Raw genomic sequence first — 15,881 nt, forward strand, 5'->3', positions numbered from 1 at the left:
ACAAGGGTTATAACATACTACCCACTTAAAGAACAAAGAAACGATTGAGATTTTCAGATCTACGTTGTGGATGTTTTTGTAAATTTGGGCAATTTTTTTTAACAATATCTCAATTCAATGTACAATTCATCTCATATGATATCAGATTTCCAGTAGTTAGTTAAATCTTCACAGTGCTACATATAAAGAAAAAATTATTTATCTTCACTGATTTCAAATTTTTTTTACAACTTTTTGGATTTTTGAGAGACCTTTTACAGAGTGCCATGAAATTTTTTACACTTTAGTGAACATTTTTAATAAAATATTAAATTTACAAAATTACTGAAAAGATCCAATTTTTGTTTGATGATACCCGTTTGTGCAAATACCTTAACTATTACGCTGATATCTATGTCGTCTAAAATTTCTGTAAAATAACGGTCAGAACTCAAATTTATTTCCGTTAAGAAAAGGTTGAAAGTGACTTTGTGACTATCCTTAAGAATTTAACATGGTTGGAAATTTAGCAACTTTTTTTTTTTAACATTACCAATGCCCCAGCCCAAAGGTAGCCATTTTGTAACTTGACTCCTCAATTCGAGGGTGACCGGTGATGTGATTATTTCACAGTAAATTGGTAGTTTGTAGATAATTGAAAACAAAAATGGCTGCCATTGTGAGAAGAGTATAATAACTTACGTAGGTAAACTATAGATGAGCGAATTATACGTCCACCAAAATCGTTCCTATAACTGTTATTTTTGAAAAATCGAATCTCAAACTTAGCAAATCCATTTACCAAAAAAATCCTAATGGCCAATCCAAATTTTTTCCCCCATCTCTAAAGGACGATTTATTGAAATGTAAAACAAAACTATAATAAATAAGTGTATAATATAAACCTAGCGAACAATGCCTCTTATATCGGAAAAAATAACCTCAAGCCGAGGATGGGCTAGCCTAAAAAATAGAGTAACAGCATGCATAGCATGAGAAGAAGCACAAACAATGCGTAAGGTGTTAAAATGAAATAAAAGCAGAACAAAAAAAAAATCAACAAAAAAATGAGAAAAAAAAATAAAACAAAAAGAAAAAAAAACACAAAAAGTGACTTGTCGGTGGCAGCTGTAAGCAAGTAAAATAAAATACAATATTTGTGATATTGAATGAATTAATTCCATAATTATGTAAATGATCTTCAGATTTTATTGACTAGTGCGATTTTAATAAAATTTTGGTAAAATTTTGGTTAAATATTTAATTAGGATTAATGTCCTATTTATGACCACCATATCCAAGACCTTCCTTATGGAAGGACATAGGGTTCTATGGTCATCTGTGTGGTTGAGATATCGTGAGATGTTTAGGTATTTCAGCCATGACACATAATGAAAATTTTGCAATTAATTCTTTCAATTTTGCTTATGCTAAAAACCAATCTGAAAATAAAAAATCAAAAACTCACACCAAATTGAATATATGTGATCTGGTGGCAAATGTAATCATTAGGAGCCTATAATATGGCAAATCATATCATACACGTAAGTAGAGAATTATCCAATCACAATATAACTTTGCAAAATAAAAAATTTGTGGTATCCTTGCACTTCCATTGAAAAAAATTCCTAAACAATATTTTTTTTATCAATCGATGATTATACTAATTTGATGTTTTTAAATATTTTGAAGAATATTAAACTTTTTTTTGTTATAGTAGGGTTTTTTATTTCAAAGTATTCGCTTTCGAATATCAAGATTTTTTGTATTTTTGAGTCGATTCGAAATATTTTTTTTTAATAAAAACGTTTAAGGCTAAGGCCCCACGGGCCGTAATCGCAGCGCTAAAGCGTTCTTTCCGCAGCGTTTTTAAGAGAAAGTTCACAGCGTTTACGTCCCATGGGGCCCCGGCCTAAGTTGTTCTTTTGGCAGATTCCATATTTGCATGGATTGACTTTTTTTTATACATTTTATGTTAGAAAAATAAATATACAGGCAGCAGAATTTGACTCTGTTCACACTACGGTCATGGCCTCCATCCATTACAGAGCCATGGCAGCTGGGATGGATCCATTCTCAACAATCTTTAGGGCCTGTTCACACGGGCACAGAGAGGGCGGATTATGGCGTGTAATCCACATCATAATCCGCCCCCTCACAATGGTGGTCTATGGAACATGCCACTCACGGAAAAAAAGTAGTGGCCTGCCCTTTCTTCAGGCAGATTCCGTGGCTCGTTGAGTCGCGGCGTCCGCCTCGTGGCAGCAACCTCCAGAGTCGGCCCATTCATTTGAGCCTGCTCCGGAGGGGGAAACCGTGACTGTCGGAAGCCGCGACAATTGTGGCAGGCGGGTTTTGACCCAAGAGTGACGCGGCTCCCCGCTCCACTCTCGGTGCCAAAATCCGCCCACACGCTCCCCGTGTGAACTTACCTTTACTGATTCCACTTATTATGGAGTCTGTTTTCTCATAGAGTTCCAGTGTTTTGGGCTATGCAATGCTCAAAAATACTGGAACCCTGGTGGAACGAAAAAAAGCGCCAGTGTGAACAGAACCTTATATATTAAATAACCCAAGGTAACAAAAATCCTCAAAAACTTAAGGTCGAACCTGTGACCAGATACTCAGTCTATGTATTTTGTAAAATATCTTAACTCAAAAACATGCTAGAATAAAAAAAACTGCTATTAAATGCCAAGAATATTTTTCCTTTTTTTTTTTTGTTTTTTTTTTGGAATTTTTTTTTAAAAAGCACAAACAACTGTAATAACAAGCAAAAAGGTGCAATTTTCTTAAAAAATAAAGAATTCATGTATAATCTAAAAATATACTAAAGACAAACTGAAAGTTATACACGTGATAAATAATACAATATGACGTACGGTTGGTTTTTGTGATTTTATGTATTCATTTGTTTTTTACAGTACACTGCCTACGTAAAATTGTACCATGCTGACAACAGAAAAAAATATCTCGGTGACCGATCCTATCCTAAAATTTCTAAAAAAAAAAAATCAAAAACACATCTTCTAATTTGTAAAAAAAAAAAAAAAAAATTGCAAAAAATAAATAGATTATGCCACCACAGCAAAAAATAAAATAAAAAAATAAAAATAATTTGAAAGAAACTCAATTTGATCATCGTAAATCTACAATATTCTAAGAATGTGTTCTATAAATACATTTTACAAAAACCAACCAGTAGGTACGCTTAAGATTTATCAAGTATCCTGCATGAACTTTGTAAAGGATGAATACTGTAGCTGAGCAACAATTGTTAGAAAAATTCACCAATTTGAGTAGAACAGAGCTGCAATACCAGGCACCGCCTATGAACAAGAGTGGCGCTATTTTTCATACGACATGTAATTTACTAGCCAATGACTGCTTTGTCTTGATCATGCCATTTGGTGCAATTACTAGCCTGTTTGGATTTGGTTATAAGGGTTTGCCCAAGGATATGTTCCTTGGGGGCGGGACTGGGTAGGCATGTGCCCAGGATGTTAAGAGGAGCAGCAACAAACCACTCCAACATGGCTATGTTTTTTTAAAATACAGGGTAGATTTTTACCCCAAGAAAGTCTTAAATTACCATTATTGATGGCAGAGTGAATGACCATCAAGTGTTCATGATGGCCTCCTGATGTCAGGGGAGATAAGGATTGGGCAGATGGGTTTCAACATGTCTGATTATTTTGTTTTAAGGGGAGATAAGCCACCATCTAAAGTAGGGGGGGACAGGGAAGATAGCTCTTGGCAAACCATTGTTTGAAGGACAGTGGCCAGCTTTACGGCACCTTTGGGTCTATCATGACACCTGGTCTACATGTTTGATCATCTGGAGTAATTTTCTGAGGACAAAAATGTAAAGGTATTTTGATTAAAAAGGTAACATGAAGGGTTTATACGGTATGTCAGACTATTAATAAATCAAGGACATCAACTCCATTGGATGTCACTCGTTCCATTACAGGGTTTGTCCTCTTTGGAAGGCTCTTCCAATGATAAGTTGATCACAGAGTATCCTATTCCTGGTACTACCAGTGATCACTCGCGAACCCTGTATCAAGTGTAAAATTTTCCTGCAGCGACACCACAGGAGTAAGAAGAAATTGCACAATGCCCATGAACTCAATGGGCCGTCCATGTAATACATGGGTACACTGGGTCCTCCAGAGAGCAAGATGCTCTTGGTACTGACTCTAGAACAGAGAACCCCCTTCTATTAACTCTATAAAAATAGGTTTTCTAAACCAGACATCTCCTTTAAATGATGATGGGTCGGTATACACACCAACACTGGATCATCCGAAAACCTTGTCCATGAGAAAGTTCCAACTTAGAAAGACTTAGGCCTTAGATTAAAGTCAGACCCCGTGAAGAAATTTCTAGATAGCAGCAAATATGCTTACGTCAGTTCCATTGTAAAAATGTAAATCTGACATCATGGTCCCATTTTTTTAATGTATTTTTGATAAAACTTATAGTAAACTGTTTTTGTTTTTTTTGTTTTACCTTGTTTGCACTTTTTTCTCTTCGTCTCGCTTATTATTTTTGATCTTAGACCAACATTGTCATCACCAAAAAACAGAATTATGAAGAGTAGGGCTTAAAAATGGCACCTTTTAAGACCATTGAAGGTACCCACAGATGACCATGAATGGTCTGGAAAACATGGTCCATCTGATGACTGAATTTCCCAGTTCCGATCGCGTCTCCGCTGATCTGAACTCATAACATCATGGAGATCTACAAAGTATCAGGAAGACATCATCATTGACCGTGCCATCTGGACCATTCATGGTCTTCTGAGTTGGCCCTTACGATATAAGATTTCGGACCTATTTTGAAGTGATGAGTAATACTTGCTCGCCTCGTTCTCAAAAAAAAAATTCTGAATTTTGAAGGAATGCTTGATGAATGCAAAAAGTGAGAAATCTGAATCATTTCCCAAAAATGTTCACAATAATTTCCCAATAATAGACAGCGTGAAACAATTCATTGTTAACCCCATGGTAACAAGTCACCATCTGGCTGTGGCATTTCAGAGAATTTAGAATAGTCACCTCGGTGGGGTTGACGCCACTACAGCTAGTGACCGGTTGGACGTGTCCACATACCACTTTGCCATGGGAACTCGGTAACCCAAGTCTGGTGAGGGATCGGAGAAATGTTAGCATGGGAGTGGTAGAGGATTGGAAAGTGGTTGGTAAGTGGTTTGTTGTGGGGTTGGAAAACCCCCATCAGTTGAAAAATTTCCATAGAGTACCTTGGAATCGGAGTGGATGCCTGGGCACCACATCAAATTTTTGTCTAAACTAATCTTTATAGATGATACCAAGTGAACATCCATTAATATCAGAAAGTGTCTGATGGATCTCATTATGTCTACGAAGACAATGATGATTGTACTGGTAGAGATATGACCACTTACTGAAGAATTTAATTTCACCTCTATGTCGGAATGTCATTTGATAAGAGGATTCTACGTCTGGTGTCACATGACTTTTTTTTTTCTGTCCTAGAAAAGGAAAAACCACCCGGAGCACCATGTGACTGGAAACCTCTCACAATATAGTCATATTCTCAATAGCCGAGAAGATACACGAGTTTCAAAAAGTCACATTTTCACAATTTTTTCCCCCTCATGCGTTTAGTATGGTACATGACTCATTCCATTTCTCGAGTTCTAACAGATACAAGCTGTGATGTTACGACGACGGTTAATCCAGGATGAATGCAAGAACATCAATAGAAACTGCTGATTTCTTCTCGCTCATTGTCACGAGTTTGTAAAGCAGCAAAAATGTAAGCAATGCCCACACCGCGGACCGAATTACAGGCATTGCCAAAGTAAAGCAGCAATGAGAATAGAGGTATGTGCTGAAGTGTCTAGAAGGAATGTCCTTTAAAATATTGTACATGGTTTGTAAATGTTGTAGATTATCGGAAAAGAATATGTGCAAAGAAACAATTGATCTGCTACGTGACAGAGCAACAATCCATGCAAACAGTTCCACACGCTTGTTCTCACGGTGGCCAAGGTGGACAGGCAGATATGGAAACTGGTGGTCAAAGAGACATCTGCCTGGTCTTAGACCCTTTCAGTCATTAACACCTCCTCCACCATCCTCTTCCCCCTACAAGACCAATCCTGGTTTGTCAAGTCTAGCTGTACTAGTAGGCCTCTAGAATTGGGCCACGTTTGGTGAGCTTTAGAAGTATCACTGACTACTAGTATATGGATCGGATGCATTCTCGTGAATATTGGTTAGGTGAGCCTAAGAGAATTCATTGGCTTCAAGTTCCTTAATACTGGTTCTGCCGGAATTACATCATGGTAGGCCTCATAGCCATGACGTTTGGCTGAGCCTACCACCACTTTTTAGGTTACAAACATACTTTAGGTTCCTTAAACGTAGAAATCCAATCTAAAAACTCCTCAGGTTATAGTTAAGAGTCATCAACACCTGTAGATCATGAATTGCGACTTACAGAAACTTAATTTTGTCAATGCCAACATCATCTACCCAAAAATGTGGTAACTGTCTGGATTCACGAGACCTACTTTCCAAGTCCCTCTGGAATAATAACTTGCATTGTTTTTGTCCTCGAGTACATAATACTTATTTAGACAAGTATCCATTGTAATGTTAATGCCTCAGATTATATATATATATTAAATTATAACATGAAATATTGCATATGGATTGTTGCTTTAAAGTGTATTTTTCCACCCAAATCAAATGTATACATGGAAGCCATCAGCAATGAGGTGAAAATATGACTGGGGGCCATTTCTAAAAAAATATTCATCCATATAGTAAATTAGGATGGTCGTATTGTGGCCATATTTGAGTATCCCTACTATGACCAAAAGACATGGGTCATGCCTGGTTCAACTGGAACAAACCTATCAAGTGGCAAACCTAGGATCCTGGCATGACAAAATATGGCCATCTTAACATACCATTGACCTGATATGTGTGGACCAAGTGCTTCAAAGGGGTTGTCCAGTCAGTAGAAAAAAAACATCAACAAAGTCATACATATACCACCGATCCCCTGGTGCTCCCGTTCTGGTCTTTCCTGGGTGCCCCACTGGTCTCTTTATCCTGGTCTGTCTCATTATTTGGACAGCCCAGTAAACCAGTTGAGGTGCCTCAGTGATTGGCAAAATGGATCAAAAATTAGGCTGAGTGCACTCAGGGTTTATTGGTCCAGAAACTGAGGCGGAGGCCTCCTCAGTTTCCAGACCAAAAAACGGGTAGCCGCGACTGGATGCCGGTGCAGTGCACCGGCATCCAGTTGCGCACTCCGCTCCGGATTAGGCCCAATGAATGGGCCTAGTCGGGAAGAGAGAGTGACTTCAGGTGGATTCACTAGACAAATTGACCTGAAGAATGAGCATGTCCACATGTCCAGAACAAACGGCTCCCGGAAAAAAGACCTGACCAGCTCCCATTGATTTCAATGGAAGCCGTCTTTTTGGTCAGGATTTTGAGGCGAATACGGCCTCAAAATCCTGACCAAAATACCCCGTGTGAACCCAGCCTCAAAGAGAGTGTCACCAGAACCCAGGATATCAATCCCCGCAGATAGATAGGTTAGGGTCACTTGGATCAAATGGTGTTATTCCCTTGTAAATCGGAGCCTCCATTGCCAAGATGTTGTTTTTGTCAACAAGGACATTGCCACTTGCCTCTTTAATTTTTTAATCCATTTTGACATTTTTTTTTAAGAAAAATTTTTACCAAAGAGACAACCCAATTGAAGTGGGACCCACGTTAAGATTTGTTTATGGTCATTCTGTCCAGGCTGATGTAGCTGTGCGGGGGAAGGGAAGTGACAATTACTCAATGCACATGTTGTGCTCAGGATAGTAGTTGTCACGTCTTAGTACATAGTTTAGGTGGAAGAACACTTTAAAATGACAAAAGTGACATTTGAATCCAATACAAGACTATAAAAATAACTCAATATAATCAATATACCTTTACATCGTAAAAAAACAAGTAACATCTTTGATGCAAACCTTACTTTTGGTTAGCTGAAGGTAACTTGGCTATGATATATAAACCAAAACAATTTCTCAATATCAACCTCAATGCTCATTTCGGAAACCTACTTACTGCAGGCGCATCCTTTAAAGATCACACAGAACTTTGTAGTTTTGTGGTTAAAATAATACCAGTGAAAAATGAACCAAAGAAAAAAAAACGAGCAAAAATAAAGAAAAACGAAACGTCCAAAAAAACATGTCAATGAAAACGCTAAGTCCTAAACAGAGTAACAAAAACATGTCCCATAAGGTACAAAAAAAAATTCAGTCCATTCCATGCAAACCGGCCCATAGCACTGATGCGGAGGGGCTCCAGTTTTCAATGGCTTTCGTAAGTCACCCATTTATGTAGTGTTCTTCACCTATATTTTTGCAATTCAAAAATGTCCCAGAAGCATAAGCATATCCATCATGTATTGGTAGGAGTCTTAAGTGTATTAGTAAGCAAAGCTCAATCTTTTCGAGACGTTCAAGAAGAGTGTTAGAGCGAGAAACCGGCTCTAAGCATTTCCTTTCTTCTTTGGCAAATTAATAGCAGGTGTACGGTAAAGTTTCGTCTGGTGACCAACGTTCCGATTCCTTGGTTCTTGACATTGTTTATGGCAAAGTATATTTATACAAACGTCTTTCTGGAGAAGCCCTTAGGCGTCATATTTTTTGCCAGTCCTGTGGATTTGCTGGAAGAGGGTCATAGAAAAGGCCATTCCGAGAATCTGAAAAAGTTGACAAATGGCATTAGGTCAATATTAGATCGAAACCTCGTAGGGATAAACACATTCAACTTATACAATCGGGATTACGTTATGTTTCCTGGCCGGTTGTTTTGGTTGTGGTGTCCAAGGAACAGTAAATCTGTTTACCTAGTAACGTATTTATCAAGGTTAAAAAAAGACGCGTCTGTCAAAGTTTTGTTAATTCCCCTGACTCCTGTAATTATATTGATCCGGAGATGGTTGGATGAAGGACCTTGGTTCAATTATTTCAAGTACTCGATGTAAAGGACAACAATAACTTCTCTCTTGGCTCAGAAATTGAAATCTGATCTCTTAATACCAGGGAACGCGTTCTTCTACGGACCCTAAACCAGAGATTGTATCTCCCCATAGTGAAATGTATAGGATGTATTTAAATGAAGGGTCTCGAATATCCGTCTGTAAAAATAGAACGATAAGACAATCTTTCGTAGGACAGGGATGTCCTCTCGTAAAAATGTCTTTTGCATCTGTTGAGGGAAAAGACTAACAATGGGAGCAGAGATAGAGCTTAGGGATCATCGGATCAAAGCACTGGCTACGGTTTGGAGGATTTTGGTCTCCTCTGTTTGGTTTGTAGAGCTTTTAAACTTCTTTCCAAGTTTCTTGACATATGAGAGAAGTATCTTCACATGCAACTGAGGTTATGTCTCACTTACATGGTGAGCCTGTAAACTTGTAGGTAGGGATGAGCGATCGGGATCGGAAAAGATCGGATTCCGATCGGCGATCAAGTAAATTTCACGATCGCAATCGGAATTCCGACCCGATCTTTTCCAGCGGGATCGAGATCGGAGGTTATCTCAAGATCGGCTCAACCTCAAAAGTGACTTTTCCCATAGAAAAGCATTGACTAGGGTTGAGGATCGGGATCGGAAAAGATCAGATTCCGATCGGCGATCGAGCAAATTTCATGATCGAGATCGGGATCGAGATCGGCTGGAAAATGATCGGAAATTGGATTTTAAAATCGATCTTGAAATCTCAAGATCGGCTCAACCCTACTTGTAGGCCAATGGATCATTACTGGAGTTACTATACCTATCATGGAGAACAATAGAGAAATTCCCCGGTAGTTCCTCCAAAATTCAACAGCTGGCTTATATTGAGTCCAACTTTTACATCTCTAGGATATTTGGGTGTGAGTTCTGAATGGGGAGAGTGGAAGAAGTTGCTGCCATATGTCTCCCAGAAAATAGATGGATCGGTCATGTTGATATCAAACATGTCTGACCCTTCTCTTCCTGTCATCTGCTGTAGAGTTGGAAGGCCTACACACACAGTAGATGGTTAGCGGCAGGTTTGGTTGACATACATCTAATGTGCATGGTCAGCTTTAGACCATGGAGGCCACACCATACCCCGGTTAGATGGGGTTAATACTGCAGATTAGTTTAATTCTTGACCCTCTTGAAAATAAAATGGCGATTGTCATTCTACCACGAAAACATGGTAAGACAACGATTTACCATGGCCACCTCTAACCTTACACTACGTTCACACTTGCATCAGAGTTTCCAGTCTCTGGGTCCATCACAGGATTAGAAGAATGGAAAAATGGTCAGTCTAATGATGGACAGCAATAGATTCTGGAGGACCTCATTGGCTATAAGGAGGTCCATTTGGACAAAAAGTCAACTTTGCACAACTTTTTTTTCCGGGATTCCTGCCGGACTCTGTGCCAAAGACTCTGACAAAGATATGAACGTAGTCTTCTTAGACCTGAATACTTGACTAAGCTATGATGAGGCCAAAAAAGTCAACCCAAGTATAGACAGTATTTAGTTACTGGCAAGACCACCCAACGTATTCTTCCCCAAAGGCATAACTTGAGGTTCATGGGCACCAATGGAAAATATCTGACACATACCCTTCATAAGAAAAAAGGGGCCTTTGGGCAAGATCAGATACTAGGGCTTGGGTTTCCAAACCTGAAGCCACCTGGGTAGAAATTTATGTTAGTGTGAAGATATCCTACCAAAAACTGACGATAACGACCGTAAGAGCACAAATAGCCAACGTGTTCATGTCGTACATTTACCAGGTAACCATCTCCACTTAGTATCATATGGACTTGCTTGTTAGTAAGATAACAGGAGCACATTGAGATCCCATCGGGTCAACCGAGGGCATCTCGAGGCGAAATTCTACAAACAGCTAATGGTCCAATCGATTCTGATCTGCCCATTACTCGTCACAAGAGCTATTTTACAATATAGTATTGCGGTTATGACAGCGTGTATGGCCGGCATCCTTCAATTAATAAACTGTAATGTTTCTGTTCCCTTAATTTAACAATTACATTTTTGTCATTTGCTCCAATTATCCACAATCATTATATTCCAGATGAGGCCGAGAGCCGCACTGGCTGAATCCATTGTTTAAGAAGCTAAAAATTAGGCAAGAAAAATAATCTGGCTGTGCTGAAATCTTACATTGCCGGAGGGATTAAAATCATTTCCTGCACATAAATGCTGATTGCTACAAATGCTGACAGTAGACTAGAACAAGGAGCCGGGCAGGCAGCGAGAGAGTGGAAATGTATCATAGAACATGCAGGCATCTCGGGCATGGTTTGTGGTTTCGGTGCCATTAATTTTGGCCATATTTAGTAATATCTCCATTGTGGCACTTCGCAGTCCGATTGGTTGAGGGCCATCATGTGATAGATAGGACTCTTCTTGGTCTAGAGTGCCTAGATGGTGACCATGTTGTCCTTTTACTTCTGATTGGCCAAGAGGTACCTGAGTCCTTTGGCCACAGAAATGACCGTGATGTCCCGTTCAACCAATCAGACTGGGGGCCACCATATATAGTTGATTTTATGGTCTGATACCAAAAAGTTTGACTGAGGTGTCAGACTAGGGTTCGTTGGTCTACCCAACAAATGGTTTTGATGACCAACTTTTGATCTACACAAGAACCTAGTGGTAAGTGACCATCGTAGCTCCAAAGTCACCTCTATAAACTTCTCACGTCACTGTTTGGACCTGAAAAGGACTTTGTAAAGTCATAAAAAGTAAACCTCCTGTGCCGTATGTAAATGAAGGCTCCGGTGCCCACTGGGTGTATCTGGACCATCTAAGTGTCCTGTCAATCTTCTTAAGTCCCCCTCAAGGCCATTAATTATCATGGTGACTTCATCATTCATAAACTTAAAATACCTTATAAAAATACTATGCAAAATTCCGGTGCTGTATGCCAAGGAAAGCTCAAGTGTCTACTGGTTGTATCCGGTTGCATCAATTTACACAGATCTGAGAGCTGGCGCATGCGCCGTGCCTTTACCCTTGTGTGGACAGAGAATTCACTTGTGGTCTTATGTGCTAGTCTCAAGGTCACTTGGGTTATTGCGCACCAAAATGGCTTACTCTGCCCATACAAGGGTAAACACTCTGCGCATGCGCAGGTTTTCATGCAGCTTTTGGATGATGTTCTAGGTATCCCTCAATGGGGCGGCTTGGCAAAGATGGACCAGGACACTTAGACTGTCCTTCATTTGTGTACGTTGTAGAGTAGGTATAACTTTAGAAAACTATTTTTAAGGTCACGCGTGCTGGTGGTTAATAGGGGTAAATTCTGCTGACAGATGAAGTAACCTGTGAAATAGAAGCCGGTCTCATTAGCCGCGTACTATATGTCTGTCCCATACCGTGGCATGGTGGTCACAGCTCAGAGATGAAGTAACGTCTACCATAACTCTTCAAAGGGACCGGCTTCTATCTTTAGAAACTGTATCGGTGGAAAGGTTCATCTTTGTAAAGGTTAAACGAGGCATACATTACCCGTCCAGGAGCGGCGGCTACACGGCGCGCGGTCGTACGCTTCATATACATCTCACACCAGAGGTATCTGGCTTTAAATAAAGTTTAATTGAGCTTATAAACAATAAAGAAAAAAGTGAACGGCTTTGGGCAAATTTCGGCTCCTGCTTGCTCCATTGAGGTCGGATTAAAACAAAGTTAAATAACGCTATCTGCATAGAGGTGCCGTAAACCCAATCGACCGCACTGTAATGGCGCATACCGCCATATAAATATCCCCGCAATATATTGCCATTAACTCCACCGCCGTGCGAATGCTGTGCTGTGCAAGAACGGCCACCTACCGGGCGCTCAATTTTTTTTGCAACTTTTTGCTTATATTTTTGAAAAATGATCAATTTCTATAATGATCCCGTGTCATGTGTTAGTCATGCAGCCTGACCCAGATTGTAGCGCCGTGAAGCTTATATTGGTTTATAGGGCATTTATTATAGCTCCTCAGATTGGCATTGCCACAGAGGACCCTGCAGGGCAGTCGTATCTCAGTGAGCGATTTTCAGGATGAGACAAGTGACCTATTTTAAAAAAGAATGAGTAGGAGACGGTGGGAGAATATGGTTTCGGCAGTCAGCAGATTTTTTTTGAAGATGACTCTATAGAGACAGGGCTATGTTTGCCCTTAACATGGCTCAAGGGGCACCAGAGGCGATGTATATAATACCGTACATATACCTGATAATAAGGACACAGAAGCACATACAGGGCAATGGAAGAACATCCGGAATTGTATTGTCAGCTTAGTAGGTGGCACTTGGAATATGTGGAAAAATGTACCTGCAACTGAAGAATATCTATCTATCTATCTATCTATCTATCTATCTATCTATCTATCTATCCATCTATCTCCTATCTATCTATCTATCTATCTATCTATCTATCTATCTATCTATCCATCTATCTCCTATCTATCTATCTATCTATCTATCTATCCATCCATCTATCTCCTATCTATCTATCTATCTATCTATCTATCTATCTATCCATCTATCTCCTATCTATCTATCTATCTATCTATCTATCCATCCATCTATCTCCTATCTATCTATCTATCTATCTATCTATCTATCTATCTATCCATCCATCTATCTCCTATCTATCTATCTATCTATCTATCTATCCATCCATCTATCTCCTATCTATCTATCTATCTATCTATCTATCTATCTATCTATCTCCTATCTATCTATCTATCTATCTATCATCTAACTATCTATCTATCTATCTATCTGTCTCCTATCTATCTATCTATCTATCTATCTATCTATCTATCTATCTATCCATCCATCTATCTCCTATCTATCTATCTATCTATCTATCTATCTATCATCTATCTATCTATCTATCTATCTATCCATCCATCTATCTCCTATCTATCTATCTATCTATCTATCTATCTATCTATCTATCTATCTATCTATCATCTATCTATCTATCTATCTATCTATCTATCTATCTATCTGTCTCCTATCTATCTATCTATCTATCTATCTATCTATCTATCATCTATCTATCTATCTATCTATCTATCTATCTATCTATCTATCTATCTCCTATCTATCTATCTATCTATCTATCTATCTATCTATCTATCCATCCATCCATCCATCCATCCCATCTATCTACCAATCTATTTCATAGTTATTTCTCTCTCTCCGTGTATCATCAATCTCACATCTATTCATCTTTCTCTCTTTCTCAGTGAACAATATTTCCTTCCTGTCTAAAGGCAACAAAAAATGAATTTTTTAATAATGTCTATCTGTCCCATAAGTGACCACCTCATGCTGGTAGAGCAGCTGTGCCGGCTTCAGTCTGAAATTATATCTGCAGAGGGTAACAGCCATTTTATTGCTCCCCCTAAACTGATTTCTCTGAGAAATATTCTATAAATACTCCGCTTTACTGGGGGGAGTTTATATGAGATTTTTTTTTTTTTTTACATTTTCACTTCTGGACTTTCCATGTTTAAGGGATCATATGATGTCAGACACCGACCTGGAATAGGAAGATGCGGATGCCGCTTCGCATTATTACTTTAGAGGCAACTGCCTATTAACAGATATTCTGAGTTATTGGTTTAAGGTTCCCATTGGATCCTCATGAGTGGAGAATGGCTACATTATTATCTCTAGCTCTGGAGGACTCAGCACAGCTGTGTATTATATGAAACAGCCTGTTGATTTCGATCCAATGTAATACCTAATTTCCCCTGCGGAGGAGCTGTAGAGGATTTGCACATTTGTTACCAGGTTTCCAAACAGATTGCAACTGATCAGGGCACTTTAGGGTCAACCTATCGCCAGGGGATCCATCTAAAGATATTGTCCAAAGAGGTAAAAAGACAATGAATCAAGATTGATAGTACATTTTTTGAGAGTCCGCCTCAAATTCCTTTAAATTCCATCCCTGTGGAACTTGCGACTGAAAGTTCTCAATTCTTTGCCATGAGTTTGCTTGTCTTAGACTCAGACACAATGGGGGAAATATATTTTCCCATCTATGCCAGTTTCGGGGGATATGATTGATAATATGGTGCACATATTTGGGGCAAGGGCCCCTTTAGCGTCTAGTTCCCCACTTTCCATGAATGTAGGTGGAGAGTGGAGCAAGCTGGGGCACCGTGGCCCAATATAGGTGATTCATGGCAGTCGGTTTTATAGGAAATCTATGCCAGTTCCTTACTGTTGTAGACGTCCATTCTCAGGCATGGCGCCTCTTGTGCCTGTCGGGGTTTTGGGTGCACTAGTCAATTAATCTGCCGCAATGGATCGACATGAGCCTTGTCTGAACAATAGGAGGCAGATTCTGGCCAGAAATTGGAGAGGATTTTGTGGGGCAAATACGTGGCTCCAAAGTCACCTCCAAATGGAGAGGTCTTTTTCGAGATCCCTTATTGTTTACCTTAGGATCCTCTATTACTCTGCTGACCCTAAATGCAGAACATATGTACCAGATGATAAAAAAAATCAGCCTACGTACCTGTATTATAAGTATACACATCCCGATCGTTCCAAGGACATGCTTATGGTCATCAAACCACATCTTCACTTTCTCATAACAACCCTATAGACCAAAGCAAACATCACATTTATTTGATATCAGATGTTTCCGTATAAGAAGACGCATTTATCCTTGACTCCCTTCATTTACAAGTGTTTGCAAATAAGCAAAGGTCTAAAATACTCAAGATAATGTCAAGTTTACAAAGAAACGCGTTCTAGCGAAAGCTGAAGACACATATTGAAAGATAAAACATCAGGGCAA

The 15,881-nt window shown here is 39.3% G+C and overlaps 1 protein-coding gene across 3 annotated transcripts in view; it reads right to left on the reverse strand.

Moving 5' to 3' along the window:
* Positions 1–7,738: 7,738 nt before the first annotated feature.
* Positions 7,739–15,881, reverse strand: part of TSPAN9 (tetraspanin 9) — a 197,850-nt gene continuing 189,707 nt past the window's right edge. For all 3 annotated transcript variants that reach the window (XM_075275092.1, XM_075275093.1, XM_075275091.1), the window contains 2 exons: positions 15,597–15,680; positions 7,739–8,754 (listed from right to left, as the gene is read on the reverse strand). In XM_075275092.1, the coding sequence (XP_075131193.1) occupies positions 8,683–8,754; positions 15,597–15,680 (156 nt within the window). In that variant the 3' untranslated portion in view covers positions 7,739–8,682. The remainder of the gene's footprint in view (positions 8,755–15,596; positions 15,681–15,881) is intronic.

Source organism: Leptodactylus fuscus, chromosome 5 (genome assembly GCF_031893055.1).
Source record: "Leptodactylus fuscus isolate aLepFus1 chromosome 5, aLepFus1.hap2, whole genome shotgun sequence".
NCBI lineage: Eukaryota > Metazoa > Chordata > Amphibia > Anura > Leptodactylidae > Leptodactylus > Leptodactylus fuscus.